General features: G+C 40.3%; 1 protein-coding gene across 5 annotated transcripts in view; it reads left to right on the top strand.

The window, feature by feature from the left end:
• Nucleotides 1-19,502, top strand: part of gbf1 (golgi brefeldin A resistant guanine nucleotide exchange factor 1) — a 139,193-nt gene that overhangs the window by 107,710 nt on the left and 11,981 nt on the right. For 4 of the 5 annotated variants that reach the window (XM_061790668.1, XM_061790663.1, XM_061790666.1 and 1 more), the window contains 14 exons: nt 2,548-2,630; nt 3,155-3,391; nt 3,681-3,774; nt 4,360-4,536; nt 6,254-6,318; nt 6,513-6,636; nt 7,711-7,782; nt 7,953-8,047; nt 8,121-8,274; nt 8,636-8,861; nt 11,504-11,661; nt 11,754-12,003; nt 13,180-13,400; nt 17,419-17,569. In XM_061790668.1, coding sequence (XP_061646652.1) covers nt 2,548-2,630; nt 3,155-3,391; nt 3,681-3,774; nt 4,360-4,536; nt 6,254-6,318; nt 6,513-6,636; nt 7,711-7,782; nt 7,953-8,047; nt 8,121-8,274; nt 8,636-8,861; nt 11,504-11,661; nt 11,754-12,003; nt 13,180-13,400; nt 17,419-17,569 — 2,107 coding nt within the window. The remainder of the gene's footprint in view (nt 1-2,547; nt 2,631-3,154; nt 3,392-3,680; nt 3,775-4,359; nt 4,537-6,253; nt 6,319-6,512; nt 6,637-7,710; nt 7,783-7,952; nt 8,048-8,120; nt 8,275-8,635; nt 8,862-11,503; nt 11,662-11,753; nt 12,004-13,179; nt 13,401-17,418; nt 17,570-19,502) is intronic. The other variant, XM_061790664.1, reaches the window with a different exon arrangement.

Genomic DNA, 19,502 nt, shown 5'->3' with positions numbered 1-19,502 from the left:
CACTCACTCAAACTGTTTGTGGTTGTGACCAACTTTGAGGTTTCAAAAAATTAAATTACTATCATGGTTCGCAGCTAATTTACAACAGTTGTTCTCATTTTTACCTCTGTGTTTGATGTGTGGATCCTTAAATATATTTCCATTTATTTCTTCAATAATGTTGTTTTGATTATAATAAAGGAACGTGTTGAAGTGTCTATTCAGTAAAGTTTCTCTAATCATTACTTAATATAAGCAGAGTCACGATTATTTTCGAGAATTTTGAGCAATACAATTTTGAAATTTCAGATTCCATACTAATTAACCAAAAGCTTCCTAGTAATCGTTTTTCTCTTTATTGTCTCTGCGGTGCATGTGAGTGCTGACGGTATGACACTCCTCTGGGAGTTCTAGCATTTGCATTGGTGCAGCTTGGCGGCTCCGAAAGCCCTCAGTCAACAGCTGTAGCCAGTGGTGGTCTGCCTGAGAGGTGAACTCGTCCTAAACAGGCGACCAAGCGTTAGGGGGAGGCAGCCTCACTTCATCTGTTGTCTGTGTTTTTGGAGGCTTCAATGGCAGAGTCTGAAGGCTAAACAGACTCCGGGGTTTTGCGAATGGATTGTGGGTGGGCCACACTTATTGATTAACAAATTGTTACATTCATTCTTTTATGTGCTCTAGATGTTGAATGATCTTCCATGAGGCTCCAGTTTGTTTTGATAATAACATTTCCAAAAGGGCATTAGGGGCATTTCACCTCTTGGCTCAGATAACAGGAAGGGGCTACTGAACTATAATTTAAAGAGGTCCAATAAAAGTGGCGCCGGACACATTAGTTAGTTAGCAGCTCGCAATGTGTAATATTCAGCACAGCATATGTGAGCACTGTGTTTATTTTTGACGGGAGAAAACTATGCCGAGCATCAGTGTGTAAATCAGAGCCATTTGCAAAGGATTTGACAGTGGGACAGCATGTTTTCATAGCGGCATGGGTAAGTGGTGTAATGTTAAATGTGCTTGAGTCTTTTTTTTTTTTTTTGTCCACTCTGTGTTCGTGATTCTAGTGGTTGTTAGGTGACCTTGTTTGTAACAATCTGAGAACACTGTGTTCCTATGCGACTGAGTCTACTTCTCTTTGCCAGTATATGGCCACTTACACAATCTCTATTTCAAGAGCTGGATCAGAAGAATTGCATTTTCTAGATAATAATTCAGTTTTTATTGATGCTGTGGAGTATTACTTTCACCATTCAACAAATTCTACCAAAGTCAGACTTGAGCCTGTCAGTTATCACTCAGTGAGTGTGTTTATTTACAGGAGGATCTTTTCCCTAATCCCTGTTTGGAGACTTAACCATATTAAGTGACACATAATGAGTGTGTACCCACCCAGCATCCTTTTACAGTGCCGTAAAAAGTATTGGCCCCCTTCTCAAATTCTTATGTCTTTGCATAGTTTCCCCACTTTAAGATCATCAAACAAATACAAATGTCAGACGAATATGACCCAAGTGAACTTAACGTTCTGTTTTTAAATGTTGATTTATTAAGGAAAAAAAGAAACAATTCAAAGTTACCTGGCCCTGTGTGGAAAAAGTAATGGCTCCCTAAACCTAATAACTGGTTGGGCCATCCTCAGCAGCGGCAACATAAATCAAGTGTTTTCTGTAACTGGCAATGAGACTGGCCCACTCTTCCTTGCAAAATTGTTTGAATTTCATCAAAATGGCGGGTTTTCGAGAATTAACGGCCTTTTTAAGGTCGTGCCACTGCATTTCAATCGGATTCAAGTCTGGACTTTGACTAGGCCACCTCAAAACCTTGATTTTGTATTTTTAAGCCATTCAGAAGCTGGCTGACTGGTGTGGCATTATCGTGCTGCAGAACCCAAGGGCATTTCAGCTCGAGGTCACAAACAGATGGCCGAACATTCTCCTTCAGGACTTTGTGTTAAAGAGCAGAAATCATGGTCCCATCAATCACAGCAAGTTGTCCAGGTCCTGAAAAAGCAAAGAACAAAAAGCTACCAGCAGCATGTTTGTCTGTTGGTATGATGTTCTTCTTCTGAAATGCTGTGCTACATTGACGCTAACGAGACTCACACCTTCCAAAAAGCTCTTGATTGAACAGGTCTGGTAATCAGGCTTGGTTGTGATCATTGAAAATTAACCAAAAATTGTGATTAGCCACAATTAATTAATGGTTTAACAAAGGGGGTTAATTCCTTTTTCACACAGGGCCAGGTAACTTTGAATATATATTTATATATTTTTCCCTTAATAAATGAAATCACCGTTTCATATATTTGTCTGATATTTACATTTGTTTGATGAGCTTAAACAAAGTGGGGAAACTATGCTTAAAATATAAGAATTTGAGAAGGGGGCCAATACTTTTTCACTTTTTCATTTTTCTTTGGATGCACAGTTTAAGTAAAACAATGAGACTTTGCTATATTTGCTGAAATTCATTTACTAGGACATGATTGAATCGCTGGGTATTTTTGCTCCAGAAGCGCTAAATGAAGTTTCTTTTAATAAGATAGCTGTATTGTTTTTGTTTCAACAGCAATTCAAGAAGAATCTAAAGGGAGTTAATGGAAACAAAGATTTTAACCAGGACATGCTAGAGGATATCTACAATGCTATCAAGTAAGCTCCAGTACATACCAGGCCTTTAAAAGTATTTTAAACCACGTAAATGTATTTGTTGTCTGTAGTAACAGTAACACATCTCTGGCAGTAGTGTTTTTTCAGAATATGATCAGTTAATTACACTATTGTGGCCTTGTGGGAGATCAAAATAATAATAATAAGGCTGCAATTACTTAGCCCATTTCTATCTTTGATGTGTCAAAATGGTGTATGCTGCCACTGAAGGGGAATTTGATTCCCCAACTACTGTTGCAGCATCATGAGCAACTACAGTCTGTATTTTGCTTAAGGATGCTTCATCAGGACTGATGGAACTAGACCTGCAGAATGCTGGACTTGACCAACACTGCACTAAGCATGAAACTGTTCTGGAGACAGAATTGCTCCACTTTAATTCTGCATAATTATCAGTGGAGCCAGAGTTACGCTTTAGTCTCACAGTCACATTTTGTCACGAATGATTGCACCATGATACATCTGTGTTCACATCTTACATTGGAGCATTAATCTTCCCTTTGCAGGAATGATGAGATTGTGATGCCAGATGAGCAGACTGGTTTAGTGAAGGAGAACTATGTGTGGAGTGTGCTGCTACATCGCGGTGCTACACCAGAGGGGACTTTCCTTCACCTGCCACCTGGCAGTTATGACCATGACTTATTCACCATGACCTGGGGTCCAACTATTGCGGCTTTGTCCTATGTCTTTGACAAGAGTCTGGATGACAACATCCTCCAAAAGGCCATTACTGGCTTCAGGTGTTGTATGTTTGATGACAGACTATTTGGTTGAGCTGGAAGATGCTTTGTAAAATAGCTCTTGAAGAAGACTCCCCACTGAACTTATCATACACTCAGTCAGCTTTATTTACAGACAGCGCACACACACACATACACGCTTAAAATGGCTGGTTTGAATACATACGGTGTTTTAATTACTAATACATTATAATTGTAAGGATAATATTGTTGTCGATCATGCAAGAAAAGCAAAACCTTGAAGTCATGGTGAAATTTTATACTAATGTGTTTGTTTGCATCTATGCAGGAAATGTGCAAAGATAGCAGCTCACTATGGATTTAATGATGTTTTTGACAATTTGATCATCTCGCTGTGCAAGTTTACAACTCTGAGCAGTGAGGTGAGAAAACTGCATTTCAGTCACTGTGTTCTGTGGTATTAATTGGCAAAACCTGATTCCCAATGATGTCAACGTTTTATTTAATATGATACCTTACTCTTAATTTCACTCACGAAATACAAAATTTATTATACCCATATACTGTATTGTAGTATAGTTGTGCTATAGTATAATAGCATGTTAAAACAATACAGTACACCAAACAAGTAAGATAATCATGGCAGTCACAATGACTGGATTCTCTTAAAGCTGAAATTCAATTTTTACATCTTGCTGTATTTTTCATATTTAGTGAATGCCCGATTCAGTTCCCGCGCGAGCCCAGTTTCTGGCTCACCGCAAATGACGTAGCGGAAATGAGGCATTTGACAGCAATCGGCGGAGCGCGGTTGTAAAGAGCTAGTATCAGAATACACAGTATAGTATTGCCACTGTCTGACCGAGATTTTTATGGCAATCGTGAAAGACCAAATTTGTCTTGTAGTCTGATCCAGGCACTAGCTGCAGAACAACGGGATTTTTCAACAGGATGGACAGACAAATAGATAGTAGCATTGGTAACTGAATGGTTGTTCTCCCTTCTAGTCAGTAGAAAACCTCCCAACTGTGTTTGGGAGCAACACAAAGGCGCAAACAGCTGCCAAGACGGTGTTTGATCTTGCCCATCAGCATGGCAACATCCTCAGAGAAGGTTGGAAGAACATCATGGATTCCATGCTGCAGCTGTTCAGGGCCGAACTACTACCCAAAGCCATGGTCGAGGTCAGTGTGAATTGCTTGAAATATAGGTATAGTTGCTTTTAATTGGAACTTGTCATGCAGTCCAATGAGATGAAGTTGAAGGCCATTATGTCAGAATCAGAATCATCTTTATTTGCCAAGTATGTCCAAAAAGCAAGCAAGGAATGTGTCTACGGTAGTTGGAGCCGTTCTAGTACGACAACAGACAGTCAATTGACAGAGAACACTTAGGAGATAATAAAGACATTGAGAAAAACAGTCACTCAGCAATAAAGGTTTGCTAGTTATCTGGTAATGCCGGTACAATTATTATTATTATTTTTTTTTAAATTGTGCAAAAGGATGCAGAGACCTAGAGCAGTTTGAATGACTAATATTGCAATAGTCCGGTGCAAAGGGCGCCGAGACTTCAAGGAGTGTATGCGGTTAAAAGTGAATCTGGGACAATGTTGATTGTGCAAATGTTGCAGATACTCCACAGTCAGTGTGCAAGTGGGGCAGACGCTACTATATATATATATATATATATATATATATATATTTATATATAGACCCTTTCCAAGAAATGTGAATATCATTGAAAAGTTTATTTCCACAATTCCATTAAAACAGTTAAATTTTCGTAGATTATAGATTCAGGGCCCACAATTTAAACAAGTTCAAGTATTTACTTGTTTATTTTTACATAATTTGGGGAAGACTGCAGACTTGACCACTGGCCAGAAGACCATCATTATTAACCTCCATAGGATGGGTAAGCCACAAAGGTTCATAGCTCAGGAGGCTGGCTGTTCACAGAGTGCTGTGAACCAAGCATATCAATGGAAAGTCTCGTGGAAGGACAAAATGTGGCAGGAGAAGATGCACCAGCAAAAGAGCGGATTATCAATCAGACAAGATTCAAGAATCTAGCAGAGATCCAGAAAGAGTGGAATGAGGTGGGAATCAAACCTTCAAAAACCACCAAATTCAGACAAATCCAGAAGATGGGCTATAACTGTCGGGTTCCTCGGGTCAAGCCGCTTCTGAGCCAATGTAGGAAGTCTCTCAATTGGGCCAAGGAGAAGGACTGGACTGTTGGCCAGTGGTCCAAGCTCCTCTTTTCCAATGAAAGTATAGTGTGCCTTTCATTCGAGAATTGAGGTCCAAGGGTTTGGATTAAGACCCATGAGGAACAGAACCCAAGCTGCTGGAGGTCCAGTGTGAAATATCCATCGACCTCATGATTCTCATTTGCTCTGACATCCACTGTGAGCTGTAACGTCTTATATAGACAGGTGTGTGGCTTTCCTAATCAAGTCCAATCAGTATAATCAAACTCAGCTGGACTCCCAATAAAGGTCTAGAACCATCTCAAGGATGATCAGAAGAAATGGACAGCACCCGGGTTCAATATATGAGTGTCACCGCAAAGGGTCTGAATACTTATGGCTGTGTGATATTTCAGTTTTTCTTTTTTCATAAATATGCAAAAATTTCAATAATTCAGTTTTTTTTTCTGTCAATATGGGGTGCTGTGTGTACATTAATGATGGAAAAAATGAACTTAAATGATTTTAGCAAATGGCTGCAATATAACAGAGTGAAAACTTTAAGGGGGTCTCAATACTTTCTGTACCCACTGTACCTATGGGCCGGTCACTGTTTATTTTTTTTATTAAATTTTTCATTTTTTTGTTTTTTTTGGGAGGTCTGTGCTGCCACCTGCTGTCAATTATGCAAAATTGTGTTACTTCAGGTGGAGGATTTTCTTGAGCCAAATGGAAAAATCTCTCTTCAAAGAGAGGAAACTCCTTCTCATCGGTAAGTACATTTTTGGGTACTTTAAATAATATTTTGTGTCGTGTTTTATTTTTTTGTGTGTCACGATCAATAATTCATACAAAATACTATCTCTATAACTTCAATGTAAGCATTTACTGAAACAGAAAGCGATCAAGCCATTTGGTATTAAAAAATAAAGCATTTTTTTTTTCTCTTTTCCGATATCATGTCAGTGGGGAGTCGGCAGTCTTGAGTTTTGTCAACTGGCTGACTCTGAGTGGAGCTGAGCAGTCTGGACTAAGAGGACCTTCTATGGAAAATCAGGAAGCCAAACAAGCCGCCATCCTCTGCATAAAGGTGCATGCAATTTACAATGCATGACTCTGTCAAGACGTTAATCTCAAATATAACCACCTCAAAGGCATCATGTTTTATTGTGCATGAAAGGGTTCAGTCAGACACCCAGGCATATTCCCCAATGCAACCTTTATTCACTACTCAAGGCCACAACGAGTAGTCAATGAGCCTTCGGATTCGCTCACCAATAATAGGGCAACGTTGACGCAAAACCTCCTGTAGCTGGTAAATCAGACCTTCAAAATAAAGACGTGGCAGTATTGTGTCACACAGTTAAAGGTTACTTTTTTCATTTGGGCATTTGAAAAGCTCCGATCTGTCTTAAATGGGCCTCCTCAACTGTAGCTTGCTGCTCCAACCCGCTTACTTTCAGCAACTTGGCCTATCATTCGACAAATTTGTGAACTGCACTAGAGCACTTCTGAGGATTATCCGGAATGCCTTGAAAGCACCGAACCCCAGTAGACAAAGTAGATGTCTGTCAACATAACCAAGACGTCGGGGGACACAGGGCAAGAGAAGTGGGTTACATGCTAAGATAAAGGCTGTATATACACACACAACCACGGCTAACTAGCCAACGTCTGGTCTCTTGACAACAAGATGGTTTAGCAGCAGGTTCAGGTGATGGAGAAAATACTCCTCTGCGGACAAAGTCCAGACCTCTTTATCTACCAAGGGAGTTACAGTGTTCTGGTAATGCTGGCTGGTTTTCATTGCACCATTGCTCAACAAGATTACAGGTATAGCTTTCGCTCGACTGCATAACATCATAGCGAAACACCAGACTACAGACCCAGATGCCTTGTTTGTTGCAGCAGTAGATTTTAATAACAGTCATCTCAGAGCTAAACTACATACATAGTGTAGAGGGTATTTTGCCACAAAACACACCAAAACAAATTCGGGACTTTTTCCCACGGTATACAAAATTGTGATTATGCAGGGTTTTCCACAAATAATGCAGGATAGGTTAAAAAAATAAATAATCTGCGGGTATCCGACTTTGCAAATACTGAATCGTGAATATGCGGGCGTGCACTCTATACTTGAATTCATTGTCTTTGTCTGCAGCAATGTGACCCAGAGATGATGATCACAGAGAGCAAGTTCCTTCAGCTTGAGTCTTTACAGGAACTAATGAAGGTAATTATTGTTAGTTGAAATTTAGCCTTAAACCCTAATCACGGGTATTTTTTAATGTCCTGCTGACCTCGAGTTATCTTTTTTGTGTTGTTGCTCTGGAGTCTAGTTCACTTCATTTGATTACGAATAATTGATTACGAATTAAAGAACAACTACGTTATCTTCTATAGGCGTTGATATCGGTCACCCCCGATGACGAGACTTACGATGAAGAGGATGCCGCCTTTTGTTTAGAGATGTTACTGCGTATTGTTATGGAGAATCGGTAGGAGTTGCGCCACGACAAAAGTCTCTTGTTTTGACATTTCCATGCACTAAAAACGCATTTCTGCTTGTAGAGACCGTGTGTCGTGTGTGTGGCAGACCGTGCGTGACCATCTCTGCCAGCTCTGCGTCCACGCCAACGAGAGCTGTTTCTTGGTAGAGAGGGGTGTCGTTGGACTCCTTCGACTTGCCATCCGCTTGCTCCGGCGAGAAGATATTAGTTCCCAGGTACAGTAGTCACTCTCCTCTAAGGGTTTACATATCAGACAGACGGCTAACATTTTGACAGACAGACATTTTGAAGTGTCGACATGAAGAACCCTTTGGAATTTCGATCGGTACGAGCTTATCCCCATACAAGGATATTTTTCACTGAAACTTGGCAGCCACTCAGACAAGGGCGTCCCTGAGTAATTTTCCCTCAAATAAAAAGACCTACAATTCGTGTTTAATATTTGTTTTAAGTTACTTGAAAATGTTTTCCTGCAGGCAACTCTAATAACCTGTCTGCATTTACAGTGTTTCATTGTGCTTCCAAGAGATCTCAAACCCTCTCATCTTTGTTTTGTTTTTTTCACCCCACATATAGGTGCTCCTTTCCCTGCGTCTCCTGCTTATGATGAAACCACATGTTTTGTCCCGGGTCAGTAGAGAGGTGGCTTACGGTCTTCATGAACTGCTAAAGACCAATGCAGCCAACATCCATAGCACAGACCATTGGTACACTCTCTTCTCATTGCTTGAATGCATTGGTGCTGGAGTGAAACCTCCCGCCTCCTTTCAGTTTACGTCTGCCAGCACAGACATCGAAACAGGTGCCAATATTTCTCTGACTTCAGATTTCTTACAAATGTGTACGGCTCACTTTCCATGGATATTATTAGTTAATAAACTTATTTTGATTCTATACATTTTGATTCATGTATTTCATAGTATACACTGTAACTCTTTTACTCCTCAACTGTTCTAATCACTTTTTTTTTTTTTTTTTTTTTCCTCTTCAATGAATACATTTGGGTTAGACAGAAATATGACAAGATCAACATTTTTTTTATTTCCTGGCATTTTAACATCTGGATCTGATACAGAACTTAGCAGATAGCACATATTTCATGTTTTTCATGTAACCAAAAAAATTGGAACATGACTGACAGGTGTTTTTGTTGATGAGGGATTTGCCTGTGTAGTCTACATTTATACTACAACCCCAATTCCAATGAAGTTGGGACGTTGTGTTAAACAAATAAAAACAGAATACAATGATTTGCAAATCATGTTCAACCTATATTTAATTGAATACACTACAAAGACAAAATATTTAATGTTCAAACTGATCAACGTTATTGTTTTTAACAAATAATCATTAACTTAACCGAAATAAAATCTTGTATTCCGATACCACCGCATCCCGTTTTTTTACGATCATTGGGCTTTATCTTGTCAACTCAAATGCGACCGGATACACTCGTTACCGTGGCGACAACAATAAGAGTGGATCGCGCCGACTGTATTATACGGACTAAATGGGGAAAAACGTATGTTGGTGGTCACCGGTGGACAGGAGAGGACGTTCGTTTAAGGATTTTTGGAGGTATGTCCACGTACTTTGAATATGATACGGCTCGCAAGCAGGCAACCAAACGTTATATAATCTAGCAAGCTACTGCTAGCACTGACGGTTGTACGTATACATGCCGCCATTCTGTCGACTCATGCTCTAAAGTTTCGGTGTGGGTGAATAAATTGAATTACAATAATTTAATTACAGTAAGTTGGTATCTACTATTTCTGTCATGTTTGTTTGACCTGACCGATTAGAATACACGATGTGACTAGAGCAGTGATTTCCAACCTTTATGGAGCCAAAAGAACATATTTTACAATTGAAAAATCTCGCGGCACACCAACAAAACAAAAATGTCACAAAACGTGGATACATTAATTACTGTATTTATTTCCTGCCATCTAATAGAAGACCATTCATTCTGTCACTATGCCTCACTGGCATAAATAGATGAACAAATATACATTATTTATTGTAAATAAAAAATTTTGAGCAATTAAGTACACAGGTATATACGGTAAATGAACAGGTCATTTAAATAGACATTCCTCCATCTTGTGATCGGATCGGTTATCATTTTTTAAAACTGGCTGATCTGTGATCGGCCCCAAAAATCCTGATCGTGTAAAACCTGCTAATAAGTAAGAAACACTATCGACGTTAATTACTTGTGCTGGAATCACTTATAACAACACAGATTATATGAACATTTCAACTCACAGGTTCTTAGAGGTGTTTAGACACTAAAAAAAGAATCCCACCGCACCACTCGACAGTAGCACTGCCTTGCTCATTTTCCCACATCCTGTCCTGCCCTTTTCCGTCCTCTCTTATCTGTTTCTCTTGGTTAATTATTGCGTGTCCACCCCCCCCAATCTACATATAACTATTGTAATGTTACTTGTGTTCAAATGTCTAGACTGTCTCACTATTGTTCTGCTGTGGTTTTCACTCCCTTGTCCACTTTGTCCCTCTGTCTGTCCCTTAAAACCCCTTTTCTGTCCGGCTGCATTTTCAATCTACATCAGAATCATTAAAAAATAAAAAAATAAGCAGAGGGAGTATTTCAAATTCCCCTGTTTCACAGCAAAACTGTTCGAGGACAAACGCATACAGATCCACCATTCTGCAAGGCCATGCAACTGAACAGGAGCGGTTTAAAAAATAAATACATAAATCATAAAAGGATGAGTGAATCGGGGTGGTGGGAATGCAAGAAGGAAGAGGAGCGTCCCTGCGCGTGTGTGGGATGAAGGCTTGAATGAAACGCGAGTTGAATGTTTTAGTTTTGGTGTGGAGAGGCGCAATATTTTCTGTTCATTTTCAGAATAAAGACATTGTGGCTTGACCACCATTTGTCCTTATTTCATCATCTAATCAGATGTAGAGACGGTATATTCTCTGTTCCAGGAGAGCATAGTGAATTCGCTGACGGCTGACATGAGGATTTTACCCAAGATTGAGACATCCTTTGTCATGCAGCAAAAATATGAATTGCCAAAACAACAAAGGAGTTCATCAGGAGCAAGAAGTTTATGATTTTAGACTGGTCAAATCAATCCCCAGACTTAAACCTTGTAGAGCATTTTTTACTCGTTAAAGAGGAGACTGATGGTAGTAACCCTCCAAAGAACTGAAAGAAGCTATTGCAAGCAAGTGATTTTTAACAAAGTATCACAATTATTTTTTTTTAAATTGTGTACTATAGATATTTGAAGTCTAATGCCATTGCATTAGACTTAAAATGTGGTCGTTCATTCGAAATAATGCTATCATTTAAATTGTGTATCACATCCAGATGTAAATACCTGAAAATAAGTGAAAAAACATTGATCTCTTCTCCTATTCATCTTTTGATGTCAAACAATCAATCTGTTATCCATGCGTGTCCAGGTGCTCAGTCAGACAGTGAGTTGCCATCCCACCATCCGAGTGAAGTGAGTTTAGATCGCGGGTACACGTCTGACTCAGAGGTCTACACTGAACACAGCAAGACCCGAATCCCTCGCTCCACAACAGATGTGGATGTTGCAAGCAGTGGATGGCTGGTGGTCAGTACCTGCGCAATTGTTTCAGATGAGGTTATGCTTTGACATTCTTTCTCTGGAGACCCTCGCCTTAACCAATATTCTGTCATTTTTAGGTTGGAAAAGAGGATTTGGAAACCAGTAAGGCCCCTCCAGTAAGCTCCAAATCTCAACTCAATCACCCCTTGGTCAACCAGTACAGTCTCACAGTGGGTCAGGACCTTGGCCAGCACGACACAAAGTCTCTCATCAAGTGTGTAGAAACACTGTCATTCATTGTCCGTGACGCTGCCCATGTCACACCAGACAACTTTGAGCTGTGTGTTCGAGCGATCCGGGTATTCGTGGAGGCTAGCCTCAATGGAGGTTCGTTGCACAAATGCACATAACTCAAGAGGTTTTTTTCGTTAGCATTTAATTTCTAATAAAGGAGCATGTATACCATTCTGAAGATATTAAGGAGCGACTTGGCTTAGTTGTCAGTTAAAATTGTCCTGATGGAAGGCATATTTCACTGACAGTGCTGTGAAAAAGTATTGGCCCCCTTCTCAAATTTATCCTGTTTGCATTTTCCCCCACTTTGTTTTAGATCATCAAACAAATGTAAATATCAGACAAATAGAACCCAAGTGAACTTAAAGTGCTGTTTTTGAAATGGTGATTTCATTTATTAAGGAAAAAATAATAATTCACTTACCTGGCCCTGTATGAAAAAGAAATTACCCCCCCTTGTTAAATTATGACTTAATTGTGGCTCATCACAATTTTTGGTTAATTTTCACTGATCACACCCAAGCCTGATTACCTCCAGAGCTGAATTCACTTAAACAGAATCTGTTCCGACAAAATCAAAAGATCGGAAAAAGCTGCAACAAAATGACACGATCCAAAGAAATTCCATAACGGTCCAGAAATAAAGTAATATACATCTATCAGTCTGGAAAGGGTAAACAAAGCCATTTCTAAAGCTTCAGGATTGCAGGGAACCATAGGGAGAGCCATTATCCTCACATGGAGAAAACATGGAACAGTGGTGAACCTTCCCAGGAGTGGATTACCCCAAGAGAACAGCAATGACTCTTCCTGTAGGCCACAAAGGAACTAAGTACCACTTTCGAAAGACTTACAGAGATCATCAGGTTTACTTTGGGAAATGATCCTAATTTCCTGAATCTGTCCAAAAATGATTTATTTACAAAAAATGATGGATCGTTGTGACAAGCAGAACAATTAAATGCTCTTCCGCTAGATGGGGGAAGGTACAATTTAGCTGTGCAGCCACCTGTTACCATTCATACAACAGAATAATAGCTTTGTGTTCAGCTAAACAGGCCCAGATTTCATACAAGTAAATTTGTGGGTAAGCAACTGATTGTTATCCTTGTTACTATTAGTTAATGCTTAATTATAAAACAAAGCAGCAAGAAAAGTAACAAAACATGAGCAAAATGAATTATTGACGATGCAGCAAGGAACTTTTTAAAATCAACAAAATGTTAGAAGTTCTACTGTGACATTCTTACAGCATGTTTCATTCCTCAGGTTACCGCAACCATGACAAGAAGAAGAGTCATAAGTTTGACTCTTCCAAGTCTCGTTTGAGGAAGAGGGTTGGAGGGAAGGAGAAAGAAGGTGGGAATGGCACAAGACGAGGCGGAAGCCGGGCTTCCAGCCAACGTCCGTCACGTTCCCATAGTGATGATGAGGAGGAGGAGGGTGTCCCAGCAAGTTACCACACGGTGTCATTACAGGTTAGTCGGGATGTAAGTACAGGAGTCTTCTTTTTCATTCTACCTCATGTCATTGACCCTACTTTTGCCAAAAGCATCTTGTTCAACAAACACAATGGCTTTAAGGCACCATTTTTTTTTTTTTTTTAAAAGATGGCATACATGGACAAAACTGTTGGTACCCTCCTTTAAAGATAGGGGGAAAACCTACAATCGTCATGGATAGAACTACTAAAACTGACAATAGTCATAACAATTTATACAGTAGATAGTGCCTTGGTATATGAGTTTAATTTATTTTGTGACCAAGCACGTAACTTTTAATTTACTACATTTTCCCTGATGAAATTAAATGAAAAGCTATTAATCCGTTCCGGGACCTATTTGGTGTATTTGTTTTTTATTTTAACCCCACCATTTTTCCCAATACATTTTAAAGAAAGAATAATAGCATAAAAAGTACAAACATAATAAAAAATGAAGCTTCACACAGCTGCAGGTCATGCTCCTCCAACAGGATAATGACCCCAAGACAATCCAGAACATCTAAGAGTCCAGATCGAATTTGTAATGGACATCTGTGGAAGGAGCTGAAACATGGAGTCTGGAGAAAGGCCCCTTATGAACCTGAGATAGCGAGAGCAGTTAGTCAAATTGGCACAAGTTTCATACAGACTTAGAAATAATTTGACTTCAGTGATTGCCTCAAAATGTTGTGCAACAAAATATTAGGTCAAGTGTCCCACCATTTTTGTTCAGGCTTTCATTACATATATATAAAATTCTGTTCGACCAAATAAAAAAATGCCCTCATTTGTATTTCCTAATTTTCAGTAAATTTGACTCCTTATTACTTTTGTCAGTTCCAAGTTATTTCAGTGACATTTGTGAGGTACCAGCAATTTGGTCTATGCCTTTGACTCCAAAGGATGGGTGTAACTTCATATAAATACCTTGTCTATTCATTCTGGTCCTCCAAGCCATCGTGTTGAGCACCATGACATCTAGAATAAGAAGGCTTTTACACCCTTTTTGTCGAGTGTTTGTTTTGCTGTGAGTGTTTGTTAATTAAAACAGCAACTCCAATATTGTCTTGTTAGTGTTCTTTAATGTGTTATTAGAAATACGCTAATTTCTCATGTATAATGCGCTTTCTTTCCCCCCAAAATTGTCAAAAGTCAATAGGGTGTATATTTATATATACTATATACACTTTCATTCCAAAATGCTACCGCCGCCTAGTGGTTATAAAAAAAAAGGGTAGCTTTCACTTTCATTCCAATATGACAGGGGTATGACTGCATATATGTGGTTGTTTACACACCCTGTCAGAATTTGTGAAATATTGTTTTTTTTTTTTTTAAATATGACTGAACAACAACCATCATTCATTTCTTTATGGTTATGTTTTGTTTAATGATAATGCTTTTCTGAAACGCTTGACTATTGCTATTTGAATCCCGTTAAAATAAAATTAAATGTGTTTCGCCTGGTCCTTCATGTTTTCTTTAAAGAATTGTACCCATCTTACAAATTCTGCCTTGGTAATCAAACATATGAGCACGACTGTGTGGTTTCGAAGTTACTCAATAAAAGTAGGGCTGTGAATTTCAAAATAAGAGCAAGTAAATTAAAAAAAAGGATTACGTGTTCAAATAAAGTGCTTAACTTCAGAATAATTCTTTGGAAAAAAAACTAACAAAATACAGATAATACTTCATGTTTTGATCATCTGGGTAGAAGCAAAATCATGCATTGTAAAAATCAACTTTGGGGGTGCGTATTATACACGAGCAATTAGGGTACTCAGTATAATAGTATGAACAATATATTTTTCTAAGGCTGACCTGAGCTCAATACAGCTTTTTTTTGGGGAATGATTTATGCTCATATCATATTTTCATGAGAAGGAATCTTCTGTTTTTTTTCAGCTGTCATGAATTTGAGGGGTCATGTATGAATGAGGCGGCACGATGGGCGACTAATTAGTACATCAGCCTCACAGTTCTGAGGAACTGGGTTCAAATTCGGCCTCGCCTGCGTGGAGTTTGCATGTTCTCCCCGTGCCTGCATGGGTTTTCTCTGGGTACTCCTGGTTTCCTTCCACATTACAAAAACATGCATGGTAGGTTCATTGAAGACTCTAAATTGCCCATAGGTGTGCATGATTATCTATATGTGCCCTGCCATTGGCTGGCGACCAGGTCATTTTCCATGGTGTACACGCTTGTGATGGATTGACACTGCATGGTTCAAGTGACAATGGGTCGAGGGAATTTCAATTCTCTTCCTCTTAATTGTGATATGTATTGCGGCAGAGAAAAACATTCATGTGATCGGAATCAAACCTCTTACAAATGTGGGTCAAAATCATATCGGCTGTCTGCCCGTGCGACTGCGGCATAAACGAACAGCTACCCTGTCAATGCAAGCGTGACATAATTGAAATACCCTTATCAGTGACGTATACACACTCACGTCTACCCAAACAACACAATCATCAAAAACTCCCGCTATAATTAGTAAATTACTTAGAAAGCATAATGGTATTGATCATTAAATAAGGAAAATAATTACAGGTGGCCAATCAATAGGAGAAGAATCCATACCATCTAAACAGTATGTAGTTTTTTTACTTTTGTGTTCTTACGTTGACACATTCTGTGCAATTTGGCCGTCTGTGCATGCAGATTGCTTCATATGTTCAGTAAATATAAATCCAATCACATTAACTCATCTAGCCAGGTTTATGCCTTTTCAAACCATGTCCAAACAACTTGAATTTACCACCTGGTTGATGCCATTAAGCTGCAGAAACAGCTCAAAGATGATCCGCATGCACCAGAGCTTTTTGGCAACGGCTGTGAATGAACACCTGTCATTTCTTAGTATTTATGTATTTATTTAAACACGTTTTTGGATAAGGGTGTTGGATGTTTTTGTAAATAAAGAAAACAGGCTGTAACATAACAAAATGTGGGGAAAGGAAAGCACTGTGAATACTTTCTGGATGTACTATAGGCATTACACCACAATTGGGCACTTGGACCTGCACTATAAATCCAACTGTCTACAATACAGTGGGAGTAAAACGTATGAAAACCCTTTAGAATTTCTTGGATTTCAGCATAAATTGGTCATAAAATGTGGTCTGATCTACATCTTATTCACAAGAATAAACAGAGTCTGCTTAAACTAATACCACACAAATAATTGTGTTTTTATATTTTGATTTAAAATGACGTGAAGGTTCACAGGTCAGGGAGGAAAAAGTATGTGAACCACTAGGCTACGGATTCTTCAAGCGCTATTCAAAGTCAGGTCTGAGCCAAACTGAAGTCCAACTGTCCAATCAATAAGATAAGATTGGAGGTGTGGCTTAAGGTTAGAATTGTTTAATAATTCACAAGTTTATCAAGATATTTTGCAGAAGAACGCTAGGCCATCTGTCCAACAGCTCAAAAGAGGATGGGTATTGCAACAAGACAATGATCCAAAACACAGAACCAAATCCACAATAGAATGGCTTCAGAAAAAGAAAATAGGTGGAGTGGCCCAGTCAAAGTCCTGACCTCAACCTGACTGAGATGCTGTGGCATGACCTCAAGAGAGCTATTCACATCAGACATCTCAGGAATCTTGCTGAACTGCAACAGTTTTGGAAAGAGGAATGGTCCAAAATCCGTCCTGATCATTGTGCACGTCTGATCTGGAACTAGAGGGAATGTTTGATTGAAACTTGTTTGTGTGGCATGAGTTTAAGCAGACTGTTTCTTTATTCTTGTGATTTACCTGAAAATCAGACATTTTATGACTAATTCATGCAAACTTTTTCCTTCCACTGTGTGTGTTCCTCGTGAGACATTGCATGACATTCAACTTCTAACATACTCATTACTCAAATGCATGCACATATATTTTTGTATCATGATGGGCTGGATATAGTATGTAAAAAATGACTTAGTTTTTTTTTTAAATTTATTTATTTTTTTATTTATTTATTTTTTTTTTTTTAATGCTCACTGATGTTTGTGTGTCTGTGACGGTTCAGCTTTTAGACTTGATGCACACATTGCACACTCGGGCTGCCAGCATCTACAGCTCTTGGGCAGAAGAAGAGCGCAATCTAGAGGCTGCCGGTAAAAAGATCGAAGCTGACTCCCAGACACTGTGGACTAGCTGCTGGTGCCCACTGCTGCAAGGTTTGCTCCTGTCACTTTGTCCAGACTATATTCATATGTTCGCTCCTCACATAATATTGAGATTTTTCATCTTAAATGATGTATTGTACAAGATATACCAGGAATAATAGAGCAGGTTTTAACTTTTAACACCTGAAATACAAGGCAAAAGCTATTAGGCAACTTACATATATTATTGGTCGAAGCCAGACCACCGGCCCATACACAATCTCTAACCGGCCTTTGCAGTCTTATGAAGTAAAATTCAAATCTAAATTATGCAGTGCTCTTATTTTAATGTGCACTTGTGTGGGTGGTACAATGGAGCAAGAGAATGACTTGTCTTCAGTGTTGCCAATATCATGCTTGCAACTTTAATTTTTACGAAATGGTGGAGGGAACCTCCTTTTGCCTTGACAATGATTTCGCAGCTCCAGCTCTTCCGGGGGGATCCCAAGGCGTTCCCAGGCCAGCTCAGAGACAAAGTCTCTCCAGCGTGTCCTGGGTCGTCCACGGGGTCTCCTCCTGGTGGGACATGCCTGGGACACCTCACCAGCGAGGCGTCCAGGAGGCATCCTAATCAGATGCCCGAGCCACCTCATCTGGCTCCTCTCAATGTGAAAGAGCAGCAGCTCTACTCTGAGCCCCTCCCGGATGAACAAGCCTCTCATCTCTAAGGGAGAGCCTGGAAACCCTGTGGAGGAAACTTATTTCGGCCGCTTGTATCCGGGATCTTGTTCTTTCCGTCGCGACCCACAGCTCATGACCATAGGTGAGGAACGTAGATGGACTGGTAAATTGAGAACTTCACCTTTTGGCTTAGCTCCTTCTTCACCACAACGGACCAGTACAAACTTTGCATCACTGCAGATGCTGGACTGATCCGCTTGTCGATCTCCCGTTCCATTCTTCCCTCACTTGTGAACAAGACCCCAAGATACTTGAACTCCTCCACTTGGGGCAGGATCTCATCCCTGACCTGGAGAGGGCACTCCACCCTTTTCCGACTGAGGACCATGGTCTCAGATTTGGTGGTGCTGATTCTCATCACAGCCGCTTCACACTCAGCTCCGAACAGCTCCAGTGAGAGTTGGAGATCACAGCTTGATGAAACCAATAGAACCACATCATCTGCAAAAAGCAAAGATGCAATACTGAGGCCACCAAACCGGACCCCCTTTCCGCCTCGGCTGTGCCTAGAAATTCTGTCCACAAAAGTTATAAACAGAATCGGTGACAAATGGCAGCCTTTGCGGAGTCCAACCCTTGGAAACGAGTCCGACTTACTGCCAGCAATGCGGACAATATTCTGGCACTGGTCGTACAGGGACCGAACGGCCCGTATCAGGGGATTCAGTAACCCATACTCCCGAAGCACCCCCCAAAGGGGGCAGAGTCGAAAGCCTTCTCCAAGTCCACAAAACACATGCAGACTGGTTGGGAACTCCCATGCACCCTTGAGGACCCTGCCGAGGGTGTAGAGTTGGTCCACTGTTCAATGGCCAGGAGGAAAACCACACTGCTCCTCCTGAATCTGAGAATCACCATCCCGACGGACCCTCCTCTCCAGCACCCCTGAATACACCTTACTAGGGAGGCTGAGGAGTGTGATCCCTGTAGTTGGATCACACCCTCCGGCCCCCTTCTCAAAAAGGGGGACCATCACCCCAGTCCTCCCAATCCAGAGGCACTGTCCCCGATGTCCACGCGCTGCTGCAGAGGCATGTGAACCAGGACGGCCCCACAACATCCAGAGCCTTTAGGAACTCCGGACAAATCTCAGGGATTGCCGCCACGAGAGGCCCCGACTACCTTACAGCCACAGCTCCGGTCGGCCACCTCGGCAATGGAGGCGCGGAACATGATCCATTCGGACTTAATGTCCCTCGCCTTCCCAGTACGTGGGTGAAGGTCTGCCGGAGGTGGGAGTTGAAACTCCTGACAAGGGATTGTG

Source organism: Phyllopteryx taeniolatus, chromosome 11 (assembly GCF_024500385.1).
Source record: "Phyllopteryx taeniolatus isolate TA_2022b chromosome 11, UOR_Ptae_1.2, whole genome shotgun sequence".
NCBI lineage: Eukaryota > Metazoa > Chordata > Actinopteri > Syngnathiformes > Syngnathidae > Phyllopteryx > Phyllopteryx taeniolatus.
Note: the sequence above shows the minus strand (reverse complement) of the source record. Positions and strands in the feature narration are given on the sequence as shown.